The 24160-nt window shown below is 40.6% G+C and overlaps 1 protein-coding gene across 11 annotated transcripts in view; it reads left to right on the top strand.

Moving 5' to 3' along the window:
* RFX8 (regulatory factor X8) overlaps positions 1–24160 on the top strand; it is a 261067-nt gene that overhangs the window by 213618 nt on the left and 23289 nt on the right. For all 11 annotated transcript variants that reach the window (XM_078444363.2, XM_060609322.3, XM_078444364.2 and 8 more), the window contains 3 exons: positions 873–934; positions 2265–2351; positions 21444–21507. In XM_078444363.2, coding sequence (XP_078300489.2) covers positions 873–934; positions 2265–2351; positions 21444–21507 — 213 coding nt within the window. The remainder of the gene's footprint in view (positions 1–872; positions 935–2264; positions 2352–21443; positions 21508–24160) is intronic.

Raw genomic sequence — 24160 nt, 5'->3', positions numbered from 1 at the left:
CTTGGAAATTAAGAAAAAAATAAAGAGGGATGTCACAAGAAACTAAACAGAAAAAAGAGGCTGAATGATTATGGAGGGGATTGTAGAAAAATAGCAGAAATCATTACTGCTAGAAACACTGTGCCTTCCATGCTCTGTATTTTTCTAATTCCACCATGCTCCAGGATTTCCACTTTCAACAGACATGCACTTGGATACCGTGCGTGTCATGGACCTCTTCTAATAAGGAAAATGGAACAGACTTCTATTTTTTAATGTAATTGATTATAAACATATATCAGTGCTAATAAAACACATCAAAAACATAAGTAGGACATGAGAAGTTGAGTCAGAAGTAGCCGTGTTATTCAATATTTTAATAGCATTTGCTACCAAAACCTTAAAACAAAAAAGAATAAGTAAACAAATGAATAGTATAGTAAAAAGTGAAAATGACTATCACATTGGAAAAAGAGGAAAATGGTAAAATCATGGCAACTCACATGATGGACTATTATGCAGCTATTGATAACCCTGTTTTTAGAGAATTCCTAATGACAAGGGGAAATGTTTATGGTACAAAGGGGAGGGGAGAAAGTAGAAAGCAAAACTGCACACATGCTAACTGTTTCACATGAACACCCACAGAGTACATACACATATTGAAGCTTTGAAAAAAAGACTAGAAGGAACCACACTGAGGTTTAAATGGCGGTTTCCTCTGAATGGTATATTTTTGTCTTGATACTTGTCTGATTTTTCCAAATTTCATTTGCATATATTTTCTTTATAATAAAAAGAGGAAATACAATGTAAACATTGTAAGAAAAGAAACTGTAAGTTTTATTTCTATAGTTTCAAATCGCAGCTTTAAATCTGGCTTATTCTTTCAGCTTGTGCATTTGGTTTTTCCTGATCTTGGTACCCGGAGGCTAGGCACGAGAGGAAGTGCCAGGTAGGTTTATCATTTTGTTTTATTTGAAATGTTCAAAGACAAACATTTTGAAAAATCAAAAAATGGGTGACAAAAAATGCAAAACTAAATGAACTATAAATATCAACTCTTACCAGAGAATTCTCATACTTCAAATGAAATCCTAGTGCCTGGAATAATTTAGGTGATACTAGAATGAAGTGTTCATTTCTGTTTTCTTAGTGATTTTGTTAAAAATATGCAAGTTAGGGGCACCTGGGTGGCTTGGTCGGTTAAGCGTCCGACTTCGGCCCAGGTCATGATCTCGCGGTCCGTGAGTTCGAGCCCCGCGTCGGGCTCTGTGCCGACAGCTCAGAGCCTGGAGCCTGTTTCAGATTCTGTGTCACCCTCTCTCTGTGACCCTCCCCCGTTCATGCTCTGTCTCTCTCTGTCTCAAAAATAAATAAATGTTAAAAAAAAAATTAAAAAAAAATATGCAAGTTACAATATGTTTTCTTGTTTGAACACTTTAAGTGTTTTGACATAAATGTCTAACTGTTGAAATATTTAAATAATTACACACAGAGAGCAATAGAACTGTTTTAGTTACTCTTTGAAGTAAAATTTCTAAGCCCTCATCTAATTAGCATATTTGAATTATTTTTGAGAGACCAGGTACCTACGTTCTATGTATTTTTAACGCAAAAGGAAATTCCAGTGTTATCAGGTGCATCGGGTTATAATTGTCACTCAATTACTATTGTTATTTGTTGTTTCTTTTAAATGAAGAAAAATAGGAGAAATCAGTGAGATCAGGAAATCAGTGAGAAGGGACGGAAGCCAAATTAGGAAAGAGGCCTGCTACCCATGAGGGAATGAAGACAGCCGAAGCATTTGCCAAACTAAACACTGGGTAATAGTTAATTTGAAAAAGTTTTGTCCTGCTGTTTTGAGCCTAGACAAGCAGCTACAGTTTCCCAGCTCAGCAAAGTGCCTGGGCTGCAGAGAAGGAACCTCCTCCCTCTTGGGTTTCTGAGAGCTCGAGTCCAGTTCTCAGTACAGGGAACGTTGGTATTGCTACCCTTCACTTTAAAAACGTTCATGGCAGTGACAGCAGGAGCCTCTCCCTGTCACATCTCTCTAAGACCAGAGTGTCCTAAATTGGGGAAGAAGAGTGGAACATTTGCAAGCCTGTTTCAAAGCTGATGTGTATGAAGTAGTATGAATCTGTCTACATAACAGAGCTAATAGATGGAGTAAATGATAAAACTCTGAGAAGAACTTCAGGTCTTCATCAGCGAGTCTATTCTGTAGCTTCTGTAAAGCATGTCAGTGGTTTGACATAATCTTTAAGACAACCTTTATTTTTCAGGTATCATTATGATGGAATCTGTATCAAGAGAAGTTCTTTCTTCTATGCCCAGTATTGCTACCTTCTGGGTGAAAAAAGGGATCACAGGTTAGTATCTATCATTTAGGTATTTTGGTCATGGGTCACTATCTGCCTTTTTTTTTTTTGGCTGTTCCACTATTAATCCTTCTTAAGGATGGAAACACACACATCATGTCAACATGGCTTTGATGTGGGCAATAAATCAGTCTCTGGCAACATCACTGGCCAGAGAAAGGCATTTCCAGTTCATTCTCTTGGATACTTTTCATTATAAGTATCATCTCAATTGCCAGAGCAATTTTTCATTGAGTGCATCTTTGTTCTTCTCAATTTCTCTGTAAAATTTGATGGAATTGGTCACTTCTTAAAACTTCCTTTAGCTCTCAAGAACTTTTCATCCAATTTCTTCCCCAGAGCGATCCCTCTGAGTCTCCTTATCTCTCCTCCCCTTATATGCAGGCATTTTCCTGAGACCCAACCAGTGGTGCTCTTCCAATCTTTGGCCCCAAGATATTTCATCCTTCTTTATCCATCACCTATCACCATGCCCTCACAGATGACTCCTCCCCTAAGTCATTTTTGATGGACCTTTCTCTCCCACCTCCCAGCCATTCCTCTTGGACTATCTACTGGACATCTCCACGTAGATGACCCACTGGCACCTCATACTTAGTACGTAAAAATATAAATTTTTAATCTCCCTCCAAATCATCGCTGCCTCTTGACTTCCTTATTTCAATCTATGATACCAGTAGGTAGAATCTGCACAAAGTGTTACCCCCAAAGCCATCCCCGACTAGCTTGGGAACAAGAGAGTCAGCCCAGAGATGGTTCTGAAGCTGTGGGGCTCATTCAGACGAGCACCTGGACCAAACAGGAGGCGGATCAGAAAGATCTGTCCAAGGCAGTGTCTTCAGTTGGTTGAGTCCATGTCAATAGAAGGGAGCACAGATGACTCAGCCCGGCCTGTCCCATCAAAACCTCAAACTTAACCTCAAATAAAGTCATCACATTCTTCTTCCAACCAGCTCTTCCTCTTAAATGTCTTATTCATCGATTAGTCACAAAGATGGAAAAATTACATCAACAAAAAATAGAGAAGTTAGGGAAGGGAATAGATAGGAGATTTATTTCAGTTAGGGTTAGAGCTTTCCTTGTGCTAATGTATTCTCCCGCTTGCTGACCCGTATGCTCCTCAAAGGCTAGGCCTAGAGTTTGTGTCTTTTTGCCCCAGGGCACCCAGCAGGCAGTTTGGAGAGCCCTGCAGCATGACATGGCTGTTGCTCAGCAGCACTTAGAGGCCATTAGTGTCCTGAGGTCTCTGGGTCGATGTCACAGAGAGAGGGTCTAGAACTGGTCTTTATGGGGAAAGAAGTAGGCTTCATCCTCAGCAAGGAAAAGGAAGGCTGTCAGGGACACAGGTAAGAACAAGGGTAACATTGGTTTATCCATGACATAGGCCCAGCAGCGGGTGTTTTTCATGCTCAACACATATTTATTAATATTTAATAATTGATAAACTTTATACAGTCTTGGCCAATTAAGAGATATTTTTAAGCACTAAGATCTAAGGTAACCTCCTTACCAATTCCACATTTTTAGAAATACTAAATATATATTTTAGAATGCAGAAATATAATAAATGATATTTTGCTGTTAATAATCCATGAAATATACGGGTGAAAATGTCTTCTATTTCATTGTATCTTTTATATAAGGACATGTGTGACAAAGTTAGGTCTCGAAATAAAAACTTCATTTCTCTGGTTTTCAGATAATGAAAACTATAGAACTCATCATTCACTTATTTGTTTATTCAACAAATATTTGAGTTCCGACAATAAGTCAGGCCCTGTTCTAGTTACTGGGGATGAAAAAGTAAACAAGATAAACAAGGTCTCCCTCTTGTCTATCTTAGTGGGGAAGATGTAACACAATAAAGAAGGGACAATAGCAAGATTTATCTGAAGACAGTAAAACAGGGTCATGGGAAGCCTCCTTGAGAAGATGCCTTTTGAGCAGAAATATGAAAAAAAGAGTCAGCCAAGTGAATATCTGAGGGACAAGTATTGCAGACAGAGGAAAGAGCAAGCCCAAAGGGCCTGAGGCAGGAATGAATTCAAAGAACAGAAAGAAAGTCTGGAGGTGGAGGTTGGCGAATGAGCAGAAGAGTGGGAAGAGAGGAATCTGAACACAGAAGTGGGACCTATAAGTCTTGGCAAGGACGTAGGATGTTATTCTGAGTGTGATAGAGAGACACTGGAGAGTCTTAAGCTGGGAAGTGATTTTTTTATTTTAATTTTTTAGAAACTTTACTATAGTTGACACACCTGTTACATTAGTTTCAGGTGGATAACATAGTGATTCAACTTCTCTGTGTTATGCTGTGCTCACCATAAGTGTAGCTACCATCTGTCACCATCCAATGCTATTGCAATACTATTGACTATATTTCCTATGTTGTACCTTTAATCCATGTGACTCATTTGTTCCATAAGTGGAAGCCTATATCTCCCTCTCCCCTTCACTCATTGTGCCCATACCCCATGCCCTTTTCTCTGGCATCATCAGTTTGTTCTCTGTATTTATAGGTCCAATTCTGCTTTTTGTTTGTTTATTCATTTGTTTTGTTTTTCTAAAAAAAAATTTTTTAATCTTTGTTTTTGAGAGAGAGAGACAGAGTGTGAGTGGGGGGGGAGCAGAGACAGAGGGAGACACAGAATCCCAAACAGGCTCCAGGCTCTGAGCTGTCAGCACAGAGTCCGACGCAGGGCTCGAACTCACGAACCACGAGACCATCACCTGAGCTGAAGTTGGACACTTAACCAACTGAGCCACCCAGGCCCCCCTATTGGTTTTGTTTTTCATATTTCATATGTAAGTGAGATCACATAGCATTTCCTTCTCTATCTGACTTATTTCACTTTAACATAATAACCCTCTAGGTCCATCCATGTTGTTGCAAATCACATGATTTCATCCTTTTTAATAGCTGAGTAATATTCCATTGTATATATATATCACATCTTCTTTATCTATTCATCAATTGATGGACACTTGGGTTGCTTCCATATCTTGGCTGTTGTAAATAATGCTGCAATAAATATTGGAGTGCAAGTATCTTTTCAAATTATCTTTTCTTTCTTTGGGTAAATATCCAGCAGTGGAATTACTGGATCATGTAGTGTTTCTGATTTGTATTTTATGAAGATTAAATGAATTAATACAATGAAAATGCCTGAAACAGCACCTGGCACATAGTAAACATTCAATGTGACTCTTAAGCATATTGCTCTTGACTTTGATGTATTTATTTTATCATATCTATGATTTTTTCATGGTATTATGTCTATGGTTATTATTTTGGTCATTTTATTTTTCAGCATTCCTATTTGGTTCTTTTGTATAACTTCTATTTTTTTGTGGAGGCTTTCTATTTTTTCATTTGCTTTAAGAGAATTTATGACTACTGGTTGGAGCATTTCTATAATGACTGCTTGAAAATCTTTGTCAGATAATTCCAATATCTGAATCATTTTAATATCAGTGTCAGTTTATTGTCTTTTCTCATTCAAATTGTGGCTTATCTAATTCTTGGTATTATGGGTGATTTTCTTTCTTTCTCCTTTTCTTTCTTTCTTTCTCTCTCTCTTTCTCTCTTCCTTCCTTCCTTCCTTCCTTCCTTCCTTTCCTCCCATATAACTGACATACAACATCACATTCTTTTCAAGTATACATAATAATGATTTGATGTTTGCATATGTTGCAAAATGATTATCACAGTAAATCTAGTTAACATCCATATGCAGTTACATAATTTTTTTCCTTGTGATGAGAACTTTTAAGACTTACTCTCTTAGCAACTTTCAAATATGCAATACAGTATTATTAATATAGCCACCAAGCTGTACACTACACCCCCAGGACTTATTTATTTTATAACTGGAATCAAAAGGTACAAATTACCAATTATCCATACCCAGCCCTCTGCCCCACCCCCGGCAACCACCAATCTGTTCTCTTTATCTATAAGGTTAGTTTTATGCTTTCTGGGTCTGTTTGTTTTTTGTTTATTTGTGTTTTTCTTTAATTTTTTAAAAAATGTATATTTATTTATTTTGAGGCAGAGAGAGAGTGTACATGAGCACACATGCAAGCAGGAGAAGGGCTGAGAGAGAGGGAGAGAGAATCCCAAACAGCTCCACGCTGTGAGCACAGAGCCCAGTGTGGGACTTGATCCCATGAACCATGAGATCACGACCTGAGCCGAAATCAAGAGTCAGCTGCTCAACCGACCAAGCCACCCAGGCACCTCTGGCTTTAAAAAAATTTAGATTCGGGGCGCCTGGGTGGCTCAGTCTGTTAAGCGGCTGACTTCGGCTCAGGTCATGATCTCGTGGTCCGTGAGTTCGAGCCCCGCGTCGGGCTCTGTGCTGACAGCTCAGAGCCTGGAGCCTGCTTCAGATTCTGTGTCTCCCTCTCTCTGACCCTCCCCCGTTCATGCTCTGTCTCTCTCTGTCTCAAAAATAAATAAACGTTAAAAGAAATTAAAAAAAAAAAAATAAATAAGAAAAAAATTTAGATTCCACATGTAAGTGAAACCATATAATACTTGTCTTTCTCTGACTTATTTCACTTAGTATAACACCCTCAAGGTCTATCCATGTTGTCCCAAATGGCAAGATGTCATTCTCTTTTGTGGCTGAATACTATTCCATTGTGTGGAATACACACACCATATTTTCTTTATCCATTCAAAAGTCAATGTACACTTAGTTTGTCTCCATAGCTTGGCTATTGTAAGCAATTTGTGATGAACATAGGGGTGCAGATATCTTTTTTGGGTTAGTGTTTTTATTTTCTTTGGATAAATACCCAGAAGTGAATTTGCTGGATAATATGGTATTTCTATTTTTAATTTTTTGAGGAACCTCTATACTGTTTTCCACAGTGGTCCCACCAATTTACATTCCCACCAACAGTGCACAAGGGTTCCCTTTCTCCACATCCCTGCCAACACTTGTTATTTCTTTTTTTTTTTTTTTTTATAATAGCCATTCTAACAGGTGTGTGATAGAGGTTATATTTCATTGTGGTTTGATTAGCATTTCTCTAATCACTGGTGATGTTGAGCATCTTTTCATGTACCTATTGGCCATCTATATGTCTTCTTTGGAAAAAATGACTATTCAGATCTTCTGCACATTTTTAAATTAATTTTTTTTTGCTATTGAGTTGTATGTTTATATATTTTGGATATTAACCCTTTATCAGATATATGACTTGCAAATATTTTCTCTCATGAAGTAGGTTGCCTTTTATTTTGTTGATGGTTTTCTTTGCTGTGCAGAAACTTTTTTAGTTCAGTGTAGTCCCACTTGTTTATTTTTGCTTTTGTTGTCTTTGCTTTTGGTGTCAAATTCAAAAAAGTCATTGCCAAGACTGGTGTCAAGGAGCTCACCACCTATGTTTTCTTCTAGTTTTATGATTTCAGGTCTTACATTCAAGTCTTCATATCATTTTGATTCAATTTTCGTAGCATAAGAAAGTTCCATTTTTTGGCATGTGGCTGTGCAGTTTCCCTGGCACCACTTATTGAAGAGACTGTTGTATACTCTTAGTTGCTTTGTTGTAATTAAGTGACCATATGTGTGTGGGTTTACTACTGGCCCTTCTATTCTGACCCATCAATCTATGTATTTTTCTATTGTATCCTGGACATTTTCTATTGATTTTCTGTTGTATCATGAGCATTTGGGTTATGATGTTAGAGACTTTTGATCCTGTTTAAATCTACTTTAGCAGACAGTCACCCTATTTAGGTTTAGCATGTAAGTTCTGGTCTATTTTTTTGTGCTGTAGTTCCAATGACAGTTTAGTTTTCAGAACCCTTGCATGCTGCTCTGGTCTGCTTCATTCTTTTGGCACTGCAAGGTCTTCTGATCAGTTCCCTACTAGTACTACCTGTAGGGGCTGAACCTGCTTCCCTGGGCCACCTTCTGTGGGGAATGCAGACAGCCAGAGTGGCTGGGCCTGAGTCCTTTTCTGCCAGTTGGCGTGAGTCAGGGAAACACCAGGTTCTGCTGGCATTGCTCCTATGGATGTAATGCCTGCCCTTCTGTGCTCCATTGAGTTGGCCAGAGGATTCAATACTGTCCATGCAGGCAGATCAGCCCACCTGTCAGTGCCCCGGGTGTGGAGTTGGGGATGGTTCAGCCCACCAGGATGTTGAGGCTGCCACTGTGGTCAGACTGGGTGGCCAGCCCATACTCCAAGAGCAAGGGTTGTAGCCCCCTCTAGGTCTCTATTAGACTTTCCTCTCCTAGTCCTTTGTTCGGAGAATGCAGATTTTTCTTGGGATTTATATCTATGTCTGCTGACAGTCTAGATTTCAGGTCTCTCCAGTATCCAGTCCAGATATGCATGGAACATGAAAAGAAAACCCAGGGCACTCACCACACTGTCACTTCTCTAGGCAGTCCCATCTTCTTTCCAGCTTTCAGAGCCCTCGTATCATGATCCACTGAAAAATTTCTGGGGTATTTATTTGTATTAGAGGGAAGCAGCAAGGAAAAGTGAATCTACACTATCTTGTTCCCTATACATCATTCTAACTGCCTCAGAAACCTCCCGAAAGCAGACCATATATATATATATTATAAATTAATGTTATCAGTGATTGGGATCCTTGATTATACGATTGTGCCTAAAAAATTAAAATATGATGAGTCAAAATATGATGGTAGAGAGTTTTAGTTGGGACAAGATGGTGTAGATCAATTTCTTTTTGCTAAGCACAACTATGAACCCTGGAAATAATGCAAGAAGCAAACAAAGAAAAACTCTAAAAAGTGGCAAGAAGAAAATGAGCTGGTTGGGGACCCCAGGGCTGCACAATCAACACAGTGATAGGGCATCCTACATCTTTCCCCACTCATCCAGGCCCACTGTTTCCCAACCCACTACCTAGCAAGATGAGGCATCCAGGTAGATTCATTTCTCCTCTCATTCCTCTAATAATATTGGTCAAGGGGCAGCAAGAGGGAGTCCCACCAAAAATAAACAGCTAGGGAAAGCACTCTCCTTACTCTCTGGGTCTGAGACACTCTTTTTCCACCATGAGATACAATAAGGAGTGTGAGCTAATCTGTCAAGGGAGACCCAGCTATAGCAAGTGGCTTAGTCCAGGAAGCCTGTGTCCCCACTCCACCTAGAGGCAGCTGGAGAGCACCAATAGAGGGAGCCCCTGCCCCACAGAGACCAATCCCCCACCCAGTCTGGGAAAAGCCCTCCAGCTCCCTCAGGCAGCACCAGCAGGGAGCTCCAGTGGTAACAGATAAACCAGGCAGACCAAAATAATATATTCATACCCATAGCTAAAATTTACTACAGAGATATAGTAAGAATACACAGTCAAGTCATAAGGCGAAAAGAGGCAGAGGTCTAGAGGCGTCTATATGCAGGCTTCCACCTGCTCTTTCTCTCCCATGAGGGGTCACACAGAGTGCACTCCTCTATGCAACAAAAATACAGCAACACATGTGTGATGTTTCTGTTCAGGTAGGCCCATTATGAGACTCCACACTCAAAGATTTTATTGGGGGATGGTCATAAGCACATTCTTCCTAGCATGTGCCAAAATGACAGATCCCCAAAACTAAAGTAGGTATTCAACATAAACTATATTGTTTGCACAAACAGTCTAGGCACAGGGAACCACTCTTATCAGTTAACTGTTGACTGAGAACACCCTGGGAACCAAGTTCCCAGACTCCAGACAAGGGCCAATCTTACAAGCATGACTTTCTAAGGAGAGCAGTCTCAATACTGCTATGTTATCTCTTTTCTGCACAATTGTATGACCCTGTGAATATATGAAGAAAACATTGAATTGTACTTTTTAAATGAGTGAATTGAATGGTATGTGAATTATCTCTCAATGAAGTTGTTTAAAAAAAATCCTAGCAAGGTTTTTTTGTAGACATAGACAAGCTTATTCTAAAAGTTATGTGGAAAGGCGAGGCCCTAAAATAGTTCAAACAATCTTGACAAAGAAAAATCAAGTGAGAGGAAACGCTACCTGATACTGAGGCTCAGTATGTAGTTATAGTAATCAAGACAGCAGTGTGGTTTTGGTGGAGGCACAGACACAGACCAATGGAACAGAATAGAGAATCCAGAAATAGATCCACTCAAATATGCTCAAATGGCTTTTCACAAAGGTGCAAAAGTAATTCGGTGGAAGGAAACTAGATTTTCAACCAATGGTGCTGAAACAACTAGATGGCCACATGCAAAGAAAGAAAGAAAGAAAGAGAAAAGAAATGAACCTCACAACTAAACCTTACAATTTATACAAGAATTAACTCAAAATAGAACATAGATGAAACAAACAAAAAGCCAAAATGGATCATAGATTTACTTTTAAATTTTTTTAACGTTTATTTATTATTGAGACACAGAGAGAGACAGAGCGTGAGCAGGGGAGGGGCAGAGAGAGGAGACACAATCTGAAGCAGGTTCCAGGCTCTGAGCTGTCAGCACAGAGCCCAATGCAGGGCTCAAACTCACAAACTGCAAGATCATGACCTGAGCCGAAGTTGGACGCCTAACTGACTGAGCCACCCAAGTGCCCCACATAGACTTACTTTTAAACCATAAAAATATTAAACTTAAAAAAATAGGAAAAAATCTTCGAACCTAGGGCTAGGCAAAAATTCTGAGACTTGACACCAAAGCCCCAGTCCTTAAAAGGAAAAGCTAATAAGTTGGATCTCATCAAAATTAAAAATTTTGTCTGTGAAAGATTTTATGAAGAGGATGAAAAGCCAATCTACAAACTGGAAGAAAATATTTGCAAGCTACGTATCCGGAAAAGGACTAATACCTAGTATATATAAAGAATTATCAAAACTCAACAGAAAGAAAGAAAGAGAAAGAAAGAAAGAAAGAAAGAAAGAAAGAAAGAAAGAAAGAAATCCAATTAGAAAATGGGCAAAAGAGGGGAGCCTGGGTGGCTCAGACAGTTAAGTGTCCCACCTTGGCTCAGGTCATCATCTCACAGTTCATGAGTTCAAGCCCCATGTCAGCCTCTGTGCTGACAGCTCAGAGCCTGGAGCCTGCTTTGGATTCTGTGTCTCCCTCTCTCTCTGCCCCTCCCCCATTCATTCATTCATTCTCTCTCTCTCTCTCTCTCTCTCTCTCTCTCTCTCTCTCCTTCTCTCTCTAAAAATAAATAAACATTTTTTAAAAAGTGGCCAAAAGACTATACCTCTCACTGAAGAGGATATATGCAAATAAACACATGAATGATCAGTGTCATTAATCATTATGGAAATGCAAAATACACTTCAGTGAAATACAAACACACACCTGTCAGACTGACTACAATAAAAAAACAGCAACACCACCAAATGCTGGTGAGGATTCAGAGAAGCTGGATCATTCTATACATTGGTGGTAGGAATGCAAAATAGTGTGGCAGTTTTAGTAAAACTAAACATACAATTAACATCCAAACCATCAATTGTACTCTTGGACATTTATCCCCACACAAATGAAAATTTATATCCACATAAAAACTTGTAAATTGATGTTCATAGCAGCTTTCTTTATAATAGCCAAATATTAAATCAGTCCTGATATTTTTCATTAAGTGAATGTTTAAACAAACTCTGGTACATCTATACCATGGAATATTACTCAGTAACAAAGAGGAACAAACTATTGATAGAATAGCTTGGATGAATCTCTAGATGCTGAATGAAAAAAACTCCTGTCTCAAAAAGTTCCATACCTTATGATTTCATCGATAAAACACTTTGAAATGACACAACTTTTAAACAGAAGACAGGAGTGCCTGGGTGGTTCAGTTGATTAAGTGTCTAACTCTTAGTTTTGGCTCAGGTCATGATCTCAGTTTGTGGGATCAAGCCCTGCATCAGGCTCTGTGCTGACAGAGACAGAGCCTGCTTGGTAATTTCTCTCTCCCTCTCTCTGCCCCTCCCCCATGCTTGCTTGCTCTCTCTCTCTCTCTCTCTCAAAATAAATAAACTTTAAAAATAAAAATAAAAAAAAATAAATGGAGGACAAATTGGTGGTTGTCAGGGACCTGGGAATGAAGAAGCAAGAGATGGATATGGTTATGGAGGGGCAACACAAGGATCCTTACGATCAGGAGAATGTTCTGTATCTTGTCTGTGGTGATGGATACACAGATCTCTATAGGTGACAAAAGTGTATAGCACTAAATATACACAAAAATGAGTTAAAGTTGAACTAGGGAAGTCTGAGAGAGATCAGTGAATTGTATCAATGTCAATATCCAGGTTGTGATATTGTACTGTAGTTTTGCAAAATGTTACCCTTGGGGGAAATTAGGCAGATTAGAAAGCTCTCTAAATCACTTCTTACTACTTGTCAATCTACAATTACCTCAATTAACATTTCAATTTCAGGGGTGCCTGGATGGCTCAGTTGGTTAAGAGTCCAACTTCAGCTTAGGTCATGATCTCACAGTTCGTGGGTTCAAGTCCTGCACTGGGATCTCCGCTCTCAGCACAGAGCCCTCTCTGTATCTTCTGCTTCCCTCTCTCTGCCCTTACCCTGTTTGCTCTCTCTCTCTCTCTCTCTCTCTCTCAAAAATAAATAAAAACATTTAAAAGTTTAAATTTCCAATAATAAGTCAGGCCTAATCCTACATGATGACAGGTCCCATGAAGTATCCCCACAGAAATCTGCCCATTTCTCAAGGTCATATCTCCAGATGTCCTATTGTTTCTTCTGCTCAAGAGCCCATTCTCTCTTCTCACAGAGTTCAGGTCTTTATTTCAAAGCACTCTCCTGCACGTTCATCTTCCTCTGGAGACCTTAAATTGCCTCATTACCTTAACCGAGCCAGGAAGCATACAATGGTAGGAGCCCCAGACCCCACACACCTGGAAGTCTTCAACCCCAGTGGGCTCAGGGCAGCCGGCTGCCTGGCTACTCAGGCACCTCTTTCCATTTGCCATCAAAAACGTGACTCCCCCCCGCAACCCAGTGTTAAATACAGAGGGGGAACCCCCAGCAAACCACAGAGGAGTGTATTCGTAGTTCCCAAAAGTTGAATGCCCCAGTGAAGCAGGCCTGATTTACAAAAACTTTCTTATGAACATTTGCCAAAGAGAAAAATAGGAATCTGAATTCTTGGTTTTTGTTGTTGTTATTGTGGGATTTTTTTTCCCTTTTTTGTAAGAGTATGCCTTGTTAGGAGCATCTTAGAGTGGAATGTACTCCAAACCCAGCAACAAGCCTCTGAGTCATTGAACTGTGTGTACGCTGTTCCATGGCATCCTGTTTGTCTTTTGTTCCCCTCTGGACCTTATTTTAAGGAAAGAAATGGAAACGCCAATAAAAGCATCAGCACTGAGAGATTTGGCCAGGAACCAGTGATGGTAGCAAAGGGGTGGCTTTGGGGGATTCTGCTTCCTCTTCACCACCATCCCCCAACACTACAAAGAAGCATGTAATAATCTAATTAAGATTAATTTAGTCTCAGGGCGTCTGGGTGGCTCAGTCAGTTAGGCATCTGACTTCAGCTCAGGTCATGATCTCACACTTCTTGGGTTCAAGCCCCACATCAGGCTCTCTGTTGTCAGCACAAAGCCTGCTTCTGATACTCTGTCCCCCTCTCTCTCTGGCTCTCCTCTGCTTGCATGTGCTCTCTCTCTCAAAAATAAATAAACATTAAAAAGATGTTTTTAAAAATAAAATAAAGTAAATTAAATTAGTTTCAAAATAAGCCCTTATCTCTTCCTTATGTCCTCCATGTTGCACCTCCAAAGGCCCATCAGTATAGAAACTATGATGCCCAGGTCTCTGACACCATCCATGTCACCCCTCCCTCCACGCAAGCAGAAGCAGCAGGAGGACATGATCCAGAGCCAGGGACTATGGCACTGATGATCCCCTTAACTGGACACTTAAATAGGTAGCCTAGGAGCAGATCGGGGATTTCAGCGTGTCAACAACATTCGTTTGCAGTGGGGTGGGGCGGGACTTGCGCTGAATTTCGCTAAAAAACTGCTGAGGCAGCGTCTACCCTGAACCAAGCAGAGACCAAGGTTTGATTTTCAAAGCAAATGAAAAGTTTGAGGCTTTTTTTTTTTTTTAAAGAAAAATGACTATAAATATGCAGTGTGTACCATATGAAAAGGACCCCTTCACAAAATCCAGAACATTTTCCCTCCTGCTCCTCTCTCCGGGGTAACATAATTTTACAGGGAATAGGCCTCCCCAGATTCCAATCTTGTTTAGCTGGCATCCAGACTGAGACTTGGAGCTAGGTATAATTGCTGACCTAGAAACTCACTGCAGAATTGAGGACAGAGTATAAAATGCTTTATTATTGTCTGGGGAGAAGGGGGGAATGGGGGAGAGAGAGAGAGAGAGAGAGAGAGAGAGAGAGAGAGAGAGAGAACATGCATGCATGTATTATGGTCACATCTAGAGAAACAACCCAGATTAATTCACTGTTATTCTCTACCTCTCAGACAAAATCCCCGTTAATATGTCCCAAGGAAAACTTTTTTGTCATTTTGCAAATAGATGAATCCCATTCTACCTAATGTAGATTCTGAAATCAACTGTACAGAGTCTCATATTTCCTTCAGGAAATATGGAAGCTAACCCTTGCTCTCATTCCTCCCCCAAGAAACCTCTGCCCACCTCTCTCTCTCTCTCTCTCTCTCTCTCTCTCTCTCAGCTTTTCCAACTTAAGATATTAAAGGCCTTTAAAAAGCTTCTGAAATTGTGCCTTCAACATTCCATGCCTTTGTTTTTCAGTCCTTCTTCTGCCAGCTCAAGAGCCCAGGGGGCTGCCTCGGTGGGCCCCAGAGCCTGTGGAATCCAGGGCTGTGGGTCCACAGCTGGCTAGTTGTGCCAACAAAGCAGAAAGGTGAAGGTTCGTCTTTCAGAACACACCACCCTGGAGGAGAATGAGTTCACAGGGAGCTGTCAGCCTGGCAACTGTGGGTACCACAGACCTAATGATGTCAGAGAGAACACCAGTAGCTTCTTCAGAGTCTTTCTCTAGCCCCAAGAAGGGCTTCTTTTCCTTCTGTTTGTGCAGCCATGGCACGGGGCAGGAGTTGAGCCTTCCTGGCTCTGATGAGCCCCAGAGGGCCTAACTCTTAGGTACTAATAAGGTATCCAAGTTGCAACCTGCTTTTTGGCCCTGTCCACCCTATGGTTTTCAAGGCTAGTTAGAACGTGTTAAGGTTAAAAAAAATAACACATTACCTGATTGCTGCCTGGCAGTTCAAGAAACATACATGTGGAGAATTATATCCTAGACTGCACCCTTGCTTGGAAAAGATTTTGAAAGCAGGTAACGCTCCTAAGCTCGCAAACACTGGACGATCTAATTTGCTCAAAGCATCCCCTCACTCACCCATCTCCAGCCAGAGATGCCCGCTATAAGGCCACATGTTTGCTGTCTGCCGGTGGAGCTTGACTTCTGCTTGCTGAGTTTTACCCCAGGAGGGTAAATATAAATGAATTAGACTTTCAACACTTTCAAAGGTGTTTCCTGCGGTCACCATTTTGCAATTAAGTTGTTCATAAAGTCTAATGGGTCAGGGTACAGTTAAGCAGTATAAAAAGCAACAGCCCCCAATGCAGAACATGACTAATCTACGACACTCAGCAAACCAGTTTTACAAATAAGGTAGTTCTTTATTTTAAGTTTCCAAAACCTGACATGTTACTTTGTCCTTCTTGTGTACATTATTTTTCATCCTACCTGTACCTCTTGTAAGACAGAATTGTAGAAGAGGTATAGAGATGAGGCTCTGAAGTCAGGGCTGGGTTTCTAGCTCTTTGAATTGTTTCTCTTTTCCAATATATAAAATGGGGATAATAACGAGTTATTATCAACCTACCTCGTGGATTGTTGGAAGAATTTAGGTAATACCAAGTAAAGCACTTAGCAATGAGTAAGTGCTCAGTGGATTGCAGTGATTAGTATCATTAGTATAAGCAAAATTATATTGAAGAAAGCTTTTTTGCAATCCTAACAACACACGTCTTTATATGAATACATATGCTTACTATTTCAGTTTTAGTTACAAAAATATTCATTAAGTTCATCATCTCCGAATGAAACCGAACTAATTAATTCATGTGCTTAGAGGAAAACTTGAAATTAGATCCTTTAATGATCGGAAGATGAAGCACCTTGGCTTTGCATTCTGACACCAAACAATGGTCCACGAATTAGGTTTTATTACATTTTTATCCTCTTACCTTTGTAATTGCTTCAAGTTGTTTCACTGCTGTTGGAGTGATTTGAGAGGACAAATTACGAGGCCAACATGATGTAAATGAAAGCCTGGATTAATGACAAATGATGTCAAAACCTGAGAATGTGAATGCAAATTGTAGTTAAACTAAAAGAAAGTCAAATGCCAAAAAGCTAACACCACATTTGAAAGATTTTATGGGGAAAAAAAAAAAGATGAGTTGTGTGCCATGTAATGACGTCTCCATCCTCTTCATGCTGGATCCTTCTTTAGCCAAATTGATCATAAAAATTAATTAAAGTAAAATGTGGTTCTCTTGCTGTGTCTACACTGCACTGAGTGAAGTGGACAATTTGTAGGGCCCCAGAAGAGCCTTCCTCCACTCTCCCTGCACGAGGCCCAGAAAAATATCTTCTAACCATCATGTAGACCCTGGAGGGCTTGGAGTCCACGTGACCACAAAGGATATGGGCTCTGGGAGCTGGAACAGATTTTGGGGGTCATCAAAGCCCATCTCCTCCCTGTATAGGGTTGGAAAATTGAGGCCTTCAAAGCAACAAGCTTCAAGCAACAAGCTTAAGGCCACATCTCAAGTCAGGGGCAGAGCTTGACAAGGATGCCTATTCTATTGTACTATGCGAATTCTCAGCCTTCCTTCTTCCTGAGTCTCTCTCCCTCCATTTCCAGCAGACCCTTTGCAGCACCTCCTGACCCCATTCCCTATCCTGAATAGCTAAATCCTGACATCCTGGGTCTCGTCCAAGTTATGCCCTGTGGAGCATGAGCTGAGGGGACTGCTCACAACACAAGGGACATCACTGGGCAGACTCGATTCGGCACCGTGAAAGCGTCTCAGGCCTCAGGGAATGATGGAAGAAGACATCTTAGACTGGAAGCCCTTCCTTCATGGCAAAGCTGGCTCTGGATATCAGTGTGGTTTTATTAGAACCATATTTTAGCAATGACTATTCTTTTAACCACAACCTAATAAATGGCCCACAGGACTGAATCAAAACCACACCTGGAAAGTGATGCAGTGACAGTGACCCCTAGAACATGAGACCATCCTGGCTGGCACTTTGAGAGCTGAAAGTGTCACCTCCAATGCTGTTTTGGCCTCCCTACCGTCACTGCCCCTCCTCTTGAGTAGTAGACCCCACCTGTCTACCACAGTCTCCAGTTCTAGCCCAACCCAGCCTCATGTAAAGATTAAAGCATGGAGCCAAGACCTGCAATGTCCATTCAGCCTAGTTGGCCAGATCTTCTGGATGCCAATGCCCTTGTCTTGGGTCTCCACAGATCTCCCTCTTGGCACAAGGCTGGTCTCCAACAGTGATCCTCTGCTCACTTGCTTTGTAGTCTGCTCTGATACTGCCTCCTTCTCTCCCACTAGCTGGTGCATACTTTCATGCATCTTTGCTTGAAGGTTTGAGACTGGGTAATTTTTTAAAGAAATAAATAGGATTGCACTAAACCTAGACCCATGTTGTGAGCCATTGACCTGAACTAAGGCATCCCAAGGTTGGAAGAGGCTGCCTTGCCATTCTTCTGAATAAGCAAGCTGTCACTGTCTGGCCAGATGCAGATGGGCACTTTTTTTTTTTTAACATCTCTCTCCAAAGTTGACGAATTTTATTTTTCCTGTCACCATTGTTTAAAAGCATAAACTCCCCCAATTTAAATGGTACAAAAATAAAATAGCTCCCCAGTGAGGATAGTTGGGTTGTATCCCCTAGTCTGATACCTAAAGGCTATAGTGCAAGGAGTTCCCCTTCAGTCTTCCTTTTCACAGCGAGGAGGGTAACGCCACCCTCCTTTTGATAGCTGTTGAATTAAACTCGTATTCTATATTGAACACATGGCAGAACTTGGGAGTTACATTTATAAATCCTAAATAATTGAGAGTGTCACTCTCAATTGAATGGCTTCCAAAGCTATCAGAATCAGGGTTGGGGTAGAGGGGGTGAGCAATAAGGTGGAGGGTTTCCCTTCTCATTCCTTTAAGTCCAAAACTAAACCTTCTAGCTTCCAGACTCCTGTTTGTAAGTATCTAAAGGAATTTCCCGTGAAGATTTCTGTCATCGTCCAAAGAGTTTAGTAAGTGCTGTCCAAGTACAGTGTTGTGATAAGTACCAACCAGATGGGGTAGCTAATCACAAAGGAAACTCTCCTGAGCTTATCAAGTTGCCAATTTACAGGCATGTAACTGTTGAACTAACAAGAGGATAGCATGGGCCTCATGACATATGTTCTCCTAACACCCTATATTTCAACTGTCTTAACTCCCACTCAATGTCTTTGCAATTATTTGTATAACTTTTTTTCCTCTACAGAGGCTACCACCTCTGTAGAAAATATTAGGAGTAGCATATTAACACAATGTAGACTTGTAGAGAAATGACTCTACCTCCAATTTAGTGGAGGAAAGCCTCACAAATGATTTTTAAGACATTTCTTAAGGGCTGATGACTATAGACTTTTATTTAACTTCCTTGTCTATTAGCCCTTTACTCAGTGAACTGCCATTTCTGACATTTTCTTCTGTTTTATTTCAATCTACATTTTATCCAATGTTTTTATGTATTGTTTGTTGGTCTTGTTGATGTAGTGTCCCAGAATTTGTGTGGCAATGGGCTATTTACAAATTTTACCTGGAGAAACTCCATCATGTCCCATGCCTACCCAAGAGATCATTGAGATATGACAAGTGGAATTCTTCACGTGTGGCTCTCCTTGCATCATCCATCAATCCATCATACTATGTGGAGGGGATATATATATATCTCCCCTCCAGGTTGAACAGATCCCACATTCTGAAACTCTCTTGCCATTAAGCATTCCAAAGTACAATTCCCATTGTGATAACAACTCTTAGTGGAAGGTTAAGAGGGTGGCTTTCCAGTGCTTTTGATCCAGACCCTGAATCTATTTGCCCTGTTTTGAAATAGACTATTATGTGGAAACATTGATTAGATGGGTATCAAGTATAGTGCCCAGGTTTCCATGACTTGGGTTGGACACAAACCTTCAGCAGAGAGCTTGCGGGTTTTGGAGAGGCTGAGCAGGACCATAGTCTCTCCCTGTGTGAGATTAAAGCTATCTACCTCCATCTCCCCTGCTCCCCCTGATTCTCGCCTCCTTCCAGGCCATCTCATTCATGACCATTGCCTTAACAACAGATATTGGCAAGGATGCAGAGAAAGAGGATCCCTTTTGCAATGCTGGTGGGAATGCAAACTGGTTCAGCCACTCTGGAAAACAGTATGGAAGTTCCTCACAAAATTAAAAATAGAACTACCCTATGACCCAGCAATTGCACTACTAAGTATTTATCCAAAGGATACAAGTGTGCTGTTTCAAAGGGTCACATGCACCCCAATGTTTATAGCAACTCTATCAACAATAGCTAAAGTATGGAAAGAGCCCAAATGTCCATCGACAGATGAATGGCTAAAGAAGATGGAGTATTACTTGGCAATCAAAAAGAATGAAATCTTGCTATTTGCAACAACGTGGATGGAACTAGAGGGTATTACGCTAAGCGAAATTAGAGAAAGACAAATATCATATGACTTAACTCATATGTGGAACTTAAGATACAAAACAGATGAACATAAGAGAAGGGAAGCAAAAAGAATATGAAAACAGGGAGGGGGGACAAAAACATAAGAGACTCTAAAAGATAGAGAACAAACTGAGGGCTGCTGGAATGGTAGTGGGTGCGGGGAAGGGCTAAATGGGCACAAGGCATTAAAGAAGACATTTGTTGGGATGAGCACTGGGTGTTATATGTAGGAAATGAATCATTGGATTCTACTCCTGAAATCATTATTGCATTCTATGCTAACTAACTTGGATGTAAATTTTTTTAAAAATGACTATTGCCTTGCTTCCAGAAGCGGAGCACTAGCCCACTGCCTTCCTCTTCTCTTTGTATGATTACATAGAGTTGAAACAGTCAGGTATGAGGATGTGTATTGACTTGGAGTGGACAGAGTAGCCACAGCTCTGAGGATTGTGGGGGTACTGGGGAAAAAAAATGTCATTTCCTCTGGCATCCACAGAAAACACATTCCTTTTGAAAAAGGGGTCATCTCTGGGCTACCAGTTTCTCAAATACCTGGAATTAAAGGAAAATGTTCCAGAATGCATAGCTAGGACTGAATCTGTTCTCTATGACATATGAATGTCTCCATTATATAAGGTATGAATCCAAGAGGCATGGTGAAATAGGACATACATGTCATTATTCTCACTTTCCTCATTCTGTGAAGGTGCTCTGCTATATCCATCCACTGAGAGGATATTCTCATATATGAATTGATAATTTTAAAAGCCCCAAATCAGGGGCACCTGGGTGGCTCCGTCAGTTAAGCATCTGACTTCGGCTCAGGTCATGATCTCACGCTTTGTGGGTTCAAGCCCTGTGTTGGGCTCTGTGCTTGGAGCCTAGAGCCTGATTTGTATTCTGTGTCTCCCTCTCTCTCTGCCCTCCCCCGCCCCCCGCCGGCTCAAAAATAAGTAAACATTAAAAAAATTTTTTAAAAGCTCCAAATCAGGAAGTATAAGACTTCATTTCCATGATGATTTTTCTTTTCTCTCAGGAGCAAGTTCTACCTATGATGACATCATAAATTTACTTCTAAGGAGAATAAACCTCTCAAAAGAAATACATGGTTACCCCAGTTATAGAAATTGATTTTTTTTAACTCCAAGCAGGTGCTAATCACCAGTCATGTATAGAAACTTGGAAGAGAGTTTTGAAATACAAGTTATACCCCATATAAGTAAACTTGCTGCAAAAAAACACTTCATACTTGTGCTCAGAAACAGGTGGCTTACTAAAATTATTTCTCTGTTATCTATTCTGTCACAGTGGAGATATCATTGCCTTTGAAAAATCTACTAACTATAACAGCATTATCCAACAAGAAGGAACAGTGAGTATGGAATAAAATAAATTTACTATAATAGAGCCTGCAATATTCAGTAATTGCCTGATTAGAAGCAAGTGTTTTCCTATGTTTAATATTCTTAGTATGTGTGGCCCTTAACCACTCACCCATTTTACCAGTGTTGTTGATTATCCACCATGTACCTACCACATCCTATGCTGGGACAGGTGTCCTCAAGGAGCATATTGTTTTGCTGCACATCAGCTGTTTGTGTTTCTTTTGCTATAATTAAGAAGGATGTTTAGGTTCTTGGCAATAAATTTGTGTGAAAATGTCTCCATATTACAGTTATAGCTTTTTGAATTAGGACACCAGAACTATTAATAGCTAATCTATGACATCATGAGTTGAATTTTGCTTAAGTTGGCCAAGACGACACGATAGTACTTTGATACTGTCTTGTTGAGAGGGTCATTGAATGGGTAACTTTTTGAAAACTTGTTTTGTGACAAGCATTCTTGAGGACTGAATGGGGTGTGAGAGAAAAGTAAAAACAAACTCCCTATACGTGAATAGAATACAGTTTCATGGTTGGGAAACTGAGATAGACATGAAACAACCGGTGTACTGTGGAATAGCCAGGGTAGGCTGTAGGTGGATTGGGAAGTCCAAAGTGGGATTGGGGGTAAAATGTTGTAGTGGGCCAGAGTGACTAGGGAAGGTTTCATGGAAGAGGTGGCCTGTGTTCATTTCCTATTGCCACTATAACAAATCTAGCACAAATTTAGTGGCTTAAAACACAAACTGATTTTCTTACAGTTCTGGAGGTCACAGTCTGATAGTCTCACCAGGCTAAGATCAAAGTGCTGGCTACAGTCTTTCTGGGGGATGGAGGGGAGGATCTATATCTTGTCTTTTCAGCTTTTGAGGCTGCCTATGTTCCTTGGCTCATGGCTCCTTTCTCAGTCTTCAAAACCAGCAAAGGCGGGCTAAGTCCTCACGCTGCCAATGCCATCTCTCTGGTTCTTTGAAGCTTGGAAGGGTTCCCCCCTGTTAAGAACCCTTGTGATTACATTGGGGCTGCCTGGATGCTCCAGATAATCTCCCTATCTCAAGGTCCTTAAAGTTAATCACATCTGCAAAGTCCCTCTCGCCATCTAAGGTTCTGGGGATTAGGATGTGGATATCTTCGGGCAGTCATTAGTCTGTCTGCCATACTGTTCTTGAGCTGATCCTGGAGGGGTCACTCAGATCTTCTTTTAGGAGGCTTTCATCTTGAGAGTGTAGCTTGCATTCATGTTAGGAAGTGTGTGGGCAGTGAGGAGCTGGAGGTGAGGATTTGGGGAAACCGTAGGCTCTGGGTGGGATCAGATGGCAAATAGCTTGTCAAAGCCAGGCTGGGGAATTTAGATTTGAGACTGTAGGCCACCACTGAGGCAACTTTAGAAGGAGAATGACAGGATACATTTGCTTTGGGAGTGATAATTGAGGGAGCAGTGTATTCAAGGATGCAGAAAGGACCAAAGGCATCCAGGAGAATTGATAGGGGAAGCAGATAATACCTAGTAGATCGGGTGTTGATGGAAAGGGTCCCCCATTGTACCTCCAGGGTGAGACACATTGTATGTGCTTACTAAAGATTACAATGACATTTGTTTAGAACTACTGAAAATTCCAAACTGCATTTGATATACTTGGAAAATCTAAATAGAATTTCTCACATTTTTCTTTGTCATTTTGCTGAACTATTTCTGCAGAATGGGAATCCCTCTGATTCTTTCCTGAATGCCTTCTCCTGAAGAAATTCCAACTTCAGTGGTTCTGTAATAAACTTTCACTTTAGATTTATGATTATGTATATTATGAAGAAAAGATTTCAATCATGATTTTAAAACATTTTTCTTTCCTGAAAGATCAATTCTTTTCATAGGAAGAGCTGGGAAGGAATTAACTTCAGGAACACATAACTTTGCTTTTTATTATTATTTTTTGGTAATCAATTACTTTTACATGGTCCTTGTAATGATTTCTTACATTACTACAATATTACATATACAGACTTTGAACAGGTAGAACTGTGATGCATTTGCCATGTTGAAAGGTAGAGATTTCTGCAGTGAGACAGAGAATAGTCTGACTGGAACTATGCTTCTCCACTTGAGCATGCATAAGGCTCACTAAGGAGGCAGATTAAAATGATAGATTGCTGGCCTCATCTGATCTACTAGGGCCCTAGAGATATGAACCCCAAGTGCTCCCAGGGATTCTGATGTGGATGGTTTCAGGACCACACCTGAGAAGCACTGGCTTTGATAATAGAAACATAAGCCTCAGGAGCATTGATGAATACAGGAGGTCAGGGTGTGCTGTGGAGAAAATGGATGTAGTTAGGGTAAGATGTGGTAGGTAAGAGAAGCCAGCCCAGAGTTAGACTGGATGATTCCTCAGTGCTTCTCTAATAGAAGATTAATGACCAGGACAGTGAACTCCATGAAATAGCCCCATTTTTCTTGATGACCCACACCCACATGCTAGAAGAGCTCTCCATCCAATGACTCCAAATGAAGCCAGTGTTCCAAAGTGGTAGGAATGAAGGTTGAATAGCACCCAGTGCAAACCCAGTGAGAACCAAACAGCACCCAAAGGAAATGACATTTTTTGAGCTGTTGCCTTTCTACATGACTATGTATTTATTTAG

The sequence above is a fragment of the Panthera onca genome, chromosome A3, assembly GCF_046562875.1.
Source record: "Panthera onca isolate mPanOnc1 chromosome A3, mPanOnc1 haplotype 2, whole genome shotgun sequence".
Lineage (NCBI taxonomy): Eukaryota > Metazoa > Chordata > Mammalia > Carnivora > Felidae > Panthera > Panthera onca.
Note: the sequence above shows the minus strand (reverse complement) of the source record. Positions and strands in the feature narration are given on the sequence as shown.